Consider the following 10,736-nt stretch of genomic DNA (forward strand, 5'->3'; position numbering starts at 1 on the left):
ACAGAGATCCCAGAACTGAGTCACGCCTTACAGACTGACATTTTTGTCTTTACTAATCATCATTCACCCTGATTACAAAACATTCTTCTCTGGAGTTTAAGAAAATGGTGCAATAATTTCTACATTATGGTCACAGTCTGAACGTAAACAAAAGAATATGATGACAGATATTTCAAATTTGGAGCACCCCTTGGATATGTGTCTAACAAGCATTACAGCCCATGACTCAACATCAGACACCACCCATCTGCTGTGCAACCATTTGAAATTTCCTTCCAGGAAAGGCGGACTGAACTGGGAAGACGGAAAAGGTGATCCAAAATGTTTGGACCAGAACCCACTTCAGAAGTCTTTCTTCTAGAAGAGTAGAATCCTAGGGACTGTATTTCATATTGTTCACATACTGACTGCCTCTTTCTGGTCGCCAATTCCCCTCTATTTACCTCGAAAAGCTTTGCTGGGAAGCAGGTGAGATTAAGCAAATAGTCTAACACAGGAGAAACAAACATCTTCCCCAAATGCATATTAAGACACCCCGCAGAAGAACCAGGTCCCTCTGACCTCTTACCTGGGAAAGCGTGTGGATTAGGCGACCCTCTCTTAAGGCACTTAGAACAGAGAATGTGCACGGTGTAGTGCAGTCCAGGCCATTCCTGAAGTAGGACATTCAGTTCCTCTACCAAGGGGGTTATGGCTTGCCATGCCGTCCATATGTTCGGTAAGGATGCGTGGCTGGCAATGGACAGGGTGTCCGGCTGCAGGACCCCCTTGGCAGGTCTGTAGCTCACCACCACCGGGACTTTCCCCCTGTAGGCGAAGATCTGAAGTTTGCCATCCGACCTGTGCACCACGTGGTTGTTGATCTGGACGCTGTAGCGGGCGAACAAGCCGGGTGGAAAGGTGAAGGGGAAACTGTATTCAATCTGCAGCTGCTCAGCCACAAAGGACTGCCCGGCCAGGTTGGTCCCGTTAATCCAGGCTTCCGCATGCGGCACCTCGTTCTGCACGTAGCAGGGGAACTTGTACCACGCCGTGGACCCATTCAGGGGCTTGCCCTTGGCTTTGTTGAGGCAATAACAGAGTCCCATCTTCTCCAGCAGCTCCAGCAGCAGCTGCAGGTCCTGCTGAGCTTGGACGTGAGGCTTCAGCAGCAACCGGATGACGTGGGCTGGCAGGAGCCCGTGCAGCAGAAAGCCCTCCACGTAGTGATGGAGCTGGGTGGCCCGAAGCGCGTCCTGGCTCGGGGCGGGCGGCGCCATCAGCGGGGAGCTTTCGGCCCGGCCCTCGGCCTCGGCCTCGCCGCTGGTCCCCAGGAGCAGCTTGTGCAGTAGCAAGGAAGGGTCCCTCTGGAAGAAGACGTTGAGGATGTCGATGAGGCGGGAAAGGTTGTGGAAGACGTGCTCCTTGAGGGCCGGGCTGTCCTCGAAGTACAGCAGCTTGCCGCTCTCGTGCAGGTAGGAGAGGGCGCTCTGCAGCCGGTCCTCGGTCAGCCCGGCCTGCAGCCCCAGCCGAGCCGAGTCCCACCAGCTGAGCCAGAGCCGCTGCGCCTGCGGGGGCTGAAAGTGCAGCTCCTCCAGCACCTGCCAGGACCGCGGCAGCACGCGGTGTAAGTTGGGGAAGATTTCGCGGTGCTCGGCCACAGAGAGCAGTTTGTCGCGCAGGCGCTGTAACTGGCGCGGGTCCCGGCAGCTGACCGGCAGCACTGGCGAGAGGATCTGCAGCCGGTGGTTGAGCAGGTACTGGAAGTGGGCCTTGCGCCGCCGAAGGTTCTTGTCCGACACCCCGTAGTAGGCCGCGTGAGGGCTGGCGGAGCGGAGCTCAAAGTCCCGGGCCAGCGCCTCGTCCACCACCTGGGCCAGACGGCTCAGCCCCTCGGCGTCGTGCTTCTCCTGCAGGGCGATCTGGCGGTGGATGTCCAGACACTTCTCCTCCAGCTCCTGCTCCCCGCACAGGTCAGCGTGGGTGCCCACGATGCACACCACGGCGTGGGGCACCCGGGCCCCCACCCGATGCAGGAAAGAGCCCACGGTGGTGGGAAAGCGGAGCGGCTCGTAGGTGGCCAAGTTCACCACCAGCACGTACAGGGCCCCTGGGGAGAGGAAGAAGGGCTGGATCACCTCGTAGCGTTCATCCCCGGCTAGGTCATACACGATGAACCGCAGGCCCCGGGACGCATCCGCCGTCCAGCTGGTCACCTCGATGCCCTTGCTCCCGGGAGGTGGTGAAGGCGGGTAGGTCTTCTCCTGGCCCCCTCCTCCAAGCTTCCCCTCCACTCTGTCCTCAGTGAGGCAGTGCCGGAGAAGGGTCTTTCCTGCCGCCTTCTGACCCATCAGAAGCAGTTTGAGGCGCGGCTGGACCGCCGGCTGGGAATGAGCCAGCTCCTTCTGGTAGGCGGCGATGTACGGGATCCCCTTCATACAGACCTCGTAGGGGGGCTGGATCAGAGGGTTGTCCTTGATCTTCCACAGGCCCACGCGGGAGAGCTGGCCAAAGTTGTCTGGCAGCACGGCAATCTGGTTCCCCTGCAGGACAAGCTCCTCCAGGCCGGTGAGCTCGACGATGGAATCGGGCAGGTAGCGGATCCGGTTGTTATCCAGCCACAGGGTGAGAAGACGGCCCAGGCCCGAGATCAGGGATGGCACCGAGGTGAGCTGGTTGCGACTAAGGTAGAGCTCCTCCAGGCCAGCCAGGGGCAGCAGGGCGGCCGGGAACTCCTCCAGGAGGTTGGAGGAGAGATTGAGCATTTTGAGTCGCTGCAGGCGGCTGAACTGGGCGGGCAGAGCCCGAAGCCCGTTGTTGTCCAGCATGAGGCTCTCCAGGCTGGCCAGCTCGCAGAAACCGCTCGGCAGGGTGCCAAGCTCAGCCCCACTCAGCCAGAGGATCTTGAGGGCACGCAGGGCACTGATATCCTCGGGGAGGCCCCGCAGCCGGTTGCTGGACACGTCCAGCTCCTCCAGGGCCACCAGCTGCAGGAGCTGCCGGGGAAAAGCCGTGAGCTGGTTATGGTCCACGTCGAGGGTGCGCAGGCGAGAGAGGCCGGCGAAGGAGTCGGGCAGGTGCGCCAGCCGGTTGAAGCTGACGTCCAGCTCTTCCAGGTGGACCAGCGCACCCAGCTGGGCTGGCAGGGCAGGGAGCTGGTTGTGGCTGAGGTTGAGCTTCCGCAGCTCGCGCAGGGCGCCCACCGCCTCGGCGCCCAGGACGCTCAGCCGGTTGTGGCTCACGTCCAGCTCCGTGAGGTGGTGTCCGAGCTCGGCCACTGCCTGAGGCAGCTGGGCAAAGCGGTTCCGGCGCAGGACCAGGACACGGAGGCTGCCCAGCGCCGAGCCCAGCCCGTCGGGCACCTCCTCCAGGCCGTTGTTCCCCAGGTTCAGCACCTCAATGTCCCCGATGTTGGCTGGGAGCAGGAGCTGGGGGGCGTCAGGGGAGTCGAGCTGGTCGGTTCCCGGGCAGCCCCCGGCCGAGCTGAGGGTGAGCTGGCGCAGGTTGCTCCGCAGCTTCCTGGCGCGCAGGGCGGCGTCCCGCCACAGCCTCACCGTCTTCAGGTTCCCGCTGTCCGTCCCTGCCATGGCGGGGCCCCGGGCCGACACCCTCGCGCGGGAGCCCGCAGCTACATGCCGCGCTGCGCCCCGGCGGGCGCCAGTCTCCGGGGCCCTTTCGCTCCCGTTCCTCCCTTCCCACCGGCCCTCGGCAGCCCGCGGCGGCGGGTCCTAGCGCAGCCAGCGGCCGGGTGCCCGCAGCTGGGGGGCGGCGGCGACGCGAGCAGCTCCGTTGGGCGCCGGGCGCACGGCGCGGGGAGAGGCGGCGGCAGGCGGGGAGCGCAGCTCGCATTCTCCGGGCTCCCGGGCCAGGGGCGCGCCGGGGCAGCAGGGCCGCCGCCCGCCCGCCGCGCCGCGGAGGATGCCTGCCGCTCCTCCTCCCACTCCGCCCGCCTCCGGCGCCTCGGGGCCGACTGCCGCCCCGCTACCCTCGCCGCCGCGGCCCCGCGGCCCGCAGCATCGTAGCCTGCGCGAGCTCCACGAGGACGGTGGCGCCCGGCTCCGCCACGGGCATCATGCGGGCGCAGGGCCGGGCCGCCGCCGCCGCCTACTCTCCGCTTCCCCGGGCTCGGGCGGGAGCGCGAGCCGCGTCCCCAGCACGGGGAGGGCGAGATCGGGAAGCAGCAGCGCCGCCCGGCGGAGCGGCCCCACGTGACCGGCGGAGGCGCCGCGTGTTCCCGGCACCGCCCCGGGGGCGGTGGCCAAGGACCGGCGCCGGGTGCGGGCTGGGGGCGCGTCGCCGGTGCAGGCCAGCACCGTGCACAGCGCTGGGCGGGAGGTGCCCCGGGTGGGGCCCGTCCCCGCTGCAGATCCGGATCCCTGGGTGCTCCAGCTTGGGTTCGCCTGCGTCTGGCTCTTTGTTGGCCCTGCACCTCTAAGGATATCTTACTCTTTTTCCCTCGCGCGTCGAATCCCTGGCCTCCCTTACTCATCCCTGGCCTCCCTTACTCATCCCTGGCCTCCCTTACTCATCCCTCATCTCCCTTACCTCTTCCACTCATCCTACATCCACACCCTAGTAGAACTGGCCCATGGAGGGCCCTGGGATTTATTGTAGGAGGTTAAAAAGACAGTGTGACTAAACAAAAGAAGGAGAAAAGCAGGCAACCATTCATTCACTTGGTAAATATTTATTGAGGCCCTATTTTGTGCCAGATCAACAGAGACAGACGTTCTCCACTCCCCTGGGGGAGGCTCTGAGCTGGATCCCTGCTGGCCTAATTGGAGGGTGAAGCAAGGGGTGCCAGGCATTGTTTTGTCCAGGGTATTCTATTCATCCTCCCAACAGCCAAATACAGAACAAATACTGTATCTCAACTATACAGTACTCCTTACGCTGTGGGTTCAAGAAAATGAAAGCTGTTTCAAGCAAAATCTGCAGCCCAGTGCTCAACTTGAAGATTTATTTTATTTAAGTGAGGCAGTTTCTTTGGGATCACGTCTATACTAAGTGAATAATTTCTTCAGAATTTACCCAAACCTTGAAATCTATCAGGCCCGCGAATACCACCTCCATTACTGCCCCCAGCTTAGCTAATAATAAAGCAAAGAGTTTTCAGAGATGCAAAACCAAATTTCATTGGTTAATTGCGCCAGTTAACAGTCATGGCTCTCCTCTACACATGACATTGCTGTTATCTGGAGACCCAGATTCGGTGCAGGTATTTGAGTAGTAATCGTCTGTCTCTTCAAAGAGAGTGACTGAACATCTGAAACTGGAAATCTATCCCCTAGAGGGTTAACAAGCCTGGAGTGGTACAGTCTGTAACTCAAGGATGCTCCCAGAGCCAGGTGGATCCCAGAGGCCCCAAGTACCTTAACAGGATGCAAGTGAGCTGTGTTCACCCTGCAGGGCTTCCTGGAAGACCAAATTGCTCAAGAATTCCTCATACCCTCCCGCCCGCCCCGGAGGAGGAAAATTCGAGATCACCTAGGCCAACCCTTCTGTTCACAGAGATGCAAACAGGCCCAAGTAAAGCAACCTCTCAATTGGCCAGCCATGTAAAAGGGAAAAGCCAGGTGTGCTAACTCCCCTTGTGGGGTTATTCCCCTGAGTGTATCACCTTCAAGATATTCTTAGGGCTTTCCTGATGGCTCAGTTGGTAAATAATGCACCTGCAATGTGGGAGACCTGGGTTCAATCCCTGGGTTGGGAATATCCCCTGGAAAAGGGAACAGCTACCCATTCCAATATTTGGCCTGGAGAATTCCATGGAGTGAATAGTCAAGGGGGTCTTGTGGGGTTATTCCCCAGAGTGTATCACCTTCAAGGTATTCTTAAGTCAGACCCAATTTCTCTGGGCTTTATCTCCTGGGGAAGATGAACTGGAGAAGGCATCAGCTTCCTGCCCAACTTGGGGTAAACTGAAGTGTTCTGGGTGTGATAATAACCCAGGCTAAACTGCTCCCTTTTAGAAAGCATCAGAATATTACACTTCCATCTCAAATGTCTTTGAGAACTCTGTTTTTCCTTTGCCAGGAGATAATATGTAATTTGCTTTATCTGACAAAGGTGGATAGAACCAGAGAATACCCTGTCTGGGGCCTCTCACTGGAGCACCACAGCCTGGTGTGGATGAGTTTTCTCAACAGAACATTCTTTCTGGGCCCTTCAGCCTGCTTGAGCTGTTGCATTCAATACTGTGGGGAGCCTTACTGTAAAGTTTTGTCCATGGGTTCTTTGAAAGTCAGATCAGGAGAATGCAATGATCAAATATAACTGGAAAAAAGGTAGTGTGTCTAGTATAGTTATTAAACTCGGGCAAGAAGGATCCTGGCCTTGGCACACAAGCTGGTCCTCCTCTTGTGACGTTCTACCACCTGCTGTAAAGTTTCTGATGGGCCAAGGGGTTGATGGACATGGTCCATCAGCCTTCTAGAACACACTCGATATGAAGGACCCTGAATGCCCAGTGCAAACACCCTGAAGCCTGCTTGGAGAAAGCAGGCAACATTTCACCGTCATTCAGGAGTTGTTGATGTGCACATCCTCACGGTGTGGATGGAGCTTGATTGTCCTTGAGCCCAAAGGGCCCTCGCTGTGCTGGGTAGAGCCCAGATTAGGAGAGAGGGAGGTGGGTGTACCACGCTTGTTGGCCTGAGGTAGCTCGTTTAAGATTAGGTGTTATGTAGATGGGCCTCTGTTGGTACTTTTGCCCCAGACTCTGCCAATACTAGGTGGCCCTGCATGTGTTGGGGTTTTCCTAAAAGTTGAGAACAATCTCTGCTTGGAGAAAAGCAACTTTGATTACTTGAAGTTTTCTTGCTTGGATATTTACCCAATGTCATGGCCTGAAGCTATCAACTTTCTAAAGCCTTGACATTTATCCTGTCTTTCTTATTCTGACACTGTTTTCATTTTAGCTGCTGCCATATGACTGCAACTGGCTTGCCCTGAGTCCAGACCCTCTGTGAGGGCACAAGTCATTTAAAGGCACGGGAGACCACATGTGAAGAGGAGGAGTCTTGAGCTGGGCCTTAAAAGATATGGTAAGCCAGAAGGGAGGACCCTGGGCACATGGGCCAGAATCTTCCATTAAAATATTTGTCAGTAACGATCTGAATGGCCCAGGCATCAGGGGTCCTCTCCTCTTGGTAGCAACAAGCTCCAAGTAAGCTTTCCATCCCTGGTTTCTTTTGTGCTGTCTTTGACACACTTTCCTCCATCTTGACAGATTTTTTCTTGACTGTCAAACCCCCCAGCTACTGGCTCCTCGGTTTACTTCCTTTCCCTGTCACATATCTTACCAAAGGGGTGCCCAGCTGTCTGCAGCCCCTCCCCTGGTCCCTCCTTGGGCCCAGTCACCTGGCTCCCATCACCACCTGTCCCCAGCTCTGCTCTCTGGACGGTCACCTCCCCTTTCCTTTCCTTGACTTCCCATCGCTGAAGGTGTTAAGCAGTTTCCTTTGGAAACTCTCCTTTCTTCTCCTGTAGGATATTTGGTGTCGTGTTAAGATTTGGATTTCCAAAAGAATGCCCTAAAGGCTAATTATTTCCTTTTAGGAAAAAAAAGTTTGCCATTAGAGTAAGTGCTACCAAATGAACCACTATAACTGCATGGACAACTGTCCAGGATTCACTTATATATGGAGAGCTTCCTCGGCAAGTAGTCATTAGGGTTTTTATGGAGTTTTTTTAAATATTATTCTATTTATATTAAAGATGCATGCTTTGGAAAAAATCATCTAAGTACCCTTGGCACTAAATTTTAACTTCACCAACCACAACTGAGGTCTTTATTTTAGGGTGACCAAATGTCCCAGGGTGCACAAGACTGAGGGGTGTTCCAGGACAGATGTTCTATGCCTAAAACCAGGGCAATCCTAGGGAACTAGTATAGTTACTGAACCTACTTCGTCTTTATCTTGCTCTCCCTTTACCTTTCAAGAGTTCAGAAAACGCAGCTTAACAGAAATGCAGGATTTTACTTGCTTCAGCTATTTTAGACTTTCGAAATAGTTCTGTATTATTTACTTCTGTATTTACTTAGGCTGACCTCGTTTTATTGCACTTTATTGTGCATTGCAGATACTGCATTTTTTACAAATTGAAGATTTGTGGCATCCTTGCCTTGAGCACCATTTTTCCTACAGCATTTGTTCACTTCATGTCTCCGAGTCACTTTCTGGTAATCCATGCACTATTCCAGACTTAATTATTATTATATCTGTTATGGTGATCAGCAATGCTTGATGTTACTCTCGTAAGTATTTCAGGGCAAGTACTCATATAAGATGGTAAACGTAATAAATGTGCATATTTTGAGTGTTCCAATGACCAGCTCTTTCCCCATCTCCCTCCTTCTCCTCAGGCCTCCCTGAAACACAATAATATTGAAATTATTATTCAATAGCTTTACAATGGCCTCAAAGTGTTAAGTGAAAGGAAGAGTCAACTGATTTGGCAACCTTCACTGTTGTCTTATTTTAAGAAATTGTCACAGCCACCCCAGCCTTCAGCAACCACCACCCTGATTAGTCAGCAGCCATCAACATCAGGGCAAGACCCTCCATCAGCAAAAAGATTATGACTTGCTGAAGGCTTGGATGATGGTTAGCATTTTTTTAACAATAAAGTACTTTTTTAATTAAGGTATGAGAACATACTGTATAGCACAGGGAACTTTACTCCATGCCCTATGGCAACCTAAATGGGAAGAAAATCTAAAAAAGAGGGGATATATGTATGTATATGGCTTTCCCTGATGGCTCAACAGTAAAGAATCCACCTGCAATGCAGGAGATGTGAGTCCGATCCCTGGGTCAGAAAGATCCCCTGGAGGAGGAAATGGCAACTTTCTCCAGTATTCTTGCCTGGAAAATTCTATGGACAGAGAAGCCTGGCGGTCTATAGTCCATAGGGTTGCAAAGAGTCAGATACGACTGAGCACACACACATAATGTATGTGTATAACTGGCTCACTTTGCTGTGCAGCAGAAACTAACACCACATTGTAAAGCACCCATACTCCAATAAAAATTAGTTTAAAAAAAGACTAGAATACCTCGGTGCTTTATCAAAAAAGAAAAATATTTCAGTGTTAGAACAAAATCATACTCCCTAAAAAGTTATTTCAGTCCCAAGTGGCCACCGATGGTTTTCATACCGTATAGTACATTGTCTTCCCACCAAAGCTGCCTGATTTCCTTCAACACAATGAGTTCCTTGTGCATTGTCTGAATGCTGTCTGGATTTAATATATTTCCCAGCAGTGTAATAAGTATAATTTACATCACTTCCTATTTAGTCTAAATTCACCAATGAACACCTACACAGCCCATTCACTTGAACCATTATTTCTGACATAAATTACATTTTCCTTGTACAGGAGAAGAAGAGATCTGTACACTATTTGTAGACATAATGCTATTGCACACTTAATAGACTACAGTATAGTGGAAACATAACTTTCATATCCACGGTGAAACCAAAATGTGTGTGACATTTGCTTTACTACTGTGGTCGGGAACTGAACCCACTGCAGCTCTGAGGCATGCCTGTAAATGCTTATTAACTCATCAGAAAAGACATTCATGGGCTTGAGGTTCTAACTATATTAGGACTATCAAACGTACCTATCTAGTCTCAAAAGGAAACGCGGCTACTCCTTAAGATTTCAGTGTAAATGAGACCCAAGGATGGGCAATGAGGGGATTTAACTTAGTTGTCTCCTTGAAGTCTGGAGGGCCCCAGTACATGCTGTCTTTATCATGCCAAAAAGGAAAGGGCTTCCCACATTTCTCCTTTCCTACAATTTAGATCCAGTGAATATTTTGCTTTAAATAAACAATAACAAAAATGCTGTCTCCTATCTGGTTAAAGGTCATAAGGGAAAATCCACTTCCATGATTTTCATCAGACTATATCCTTCCTGGGACTTCCCAGTGGCTCATGCATAAAGAATCCACCTACAATGCAGGAGATACAGGTTCCATCCCTGGGTCAGGAAGATCCCCTGGAAGAGGAAATAGCAACCCACTCTGGAATTCTTGCCTGGGAAATCCCATGGACAGAGGACCCTCTGGGCTACAGTCCATGGGATTGCAAAAGTCAGACATGACTTAGTGACTAAACAACAATACCCTTCTTGTCTTAGTTTTGTTAGAGGAAGAAATCAAGGGAAAAAAACAGAGAGGACAAAGGAAGCGATGCCTCTGTAAAAGGTTTTAGGCTTATCCCAAAGAAGAAGCTAGAAATCAAGCCTTAAGAACTGATGTGGGTCAGTTCAGGAAGTGGATCTTTGAGGAGGTGTCGATTAACTCTTTAATACTGGGCACAACTAACTGGCGTATCTGAGAATCATCACTGGTAATAATAGCTAACATGGATTCAAGATTTTCTACGTACACAGGCACTGTGCTATATGCGTTTCACATAGTATTACATTTAACCTTCACAACAGCCTTGAACAGCAGGTCCATCATCATCCTCATTTTACAGATGGACAGAATTAATGAGTGGCAAAATCGAGACTCAAAACAAGGCAGAGTCCAAAGCTCATGTTTATTCGCTGTTCTGTTTCTTAGGGGGTTGGGCAGGGGGAGAGAGGGATGCGTCTTAGTTCACCGTCAGCAGACAGTGTATTTAAAGCTGCAGAGAGTGGTACCAGCTGGAGAGCAGGCCTGACACTTCATCTTCAGTAGAAACTGAACTTTGCTCTTACAATATTGAAGAAAGTCATATTGGGCAACCCAAAGCTC

At 52.5% G+C, this 10,736-nt stretch overlaps 1 protein-coding gene across 4 annotated transcripts in view; it reads right to left on the reverse strand.

Annotated features, from left to right (window-relative positions):
* MFHAS1 (multifunctional ROCO family signaling regulator 1) overlaps positions 1-4,160 on the reverse strand; it is a 112,659-nt gene extending 108,499 nt beyond the window's left edge. Inside the window, exon 1 of one of the 4 annotated variants that reach the window (XM_061404374.1) lies at positions 569-4,158. In XM_061404374.1, the coding sequence (XP_061260358.1) occupies positions 569-3,566 (2,998 nt within the window). In that variant the 5' untranslated portion in view covers positions 3,567-4,158. Of the gene's footprint in view, positions 1-568 lie in introns of all 4 variants that reach the window. The other 3 variants (XM_061404373.1, XM_061404375.1, XM_061404376.1) reach the window with 3 other exon arrangements.
* Between the last annotated feature and the right edge of the window lie 6,576 nt (positions 4,161-10,736).

The sequence above is a fragment of the Bos javanicus genome, chromosome 27, assembly GCF_032452875.1.
Source record: "Bos javanicus breed banteng chromosome 27, ARS-OSU_banteng_1.0, whole genome shotgun sequence".
Lineage (NCBI taxonomy): Eukaryota > Metazoa > Chordata > Mammalia > Artiodactyla > Bovidae > Bos > Bos javanicus.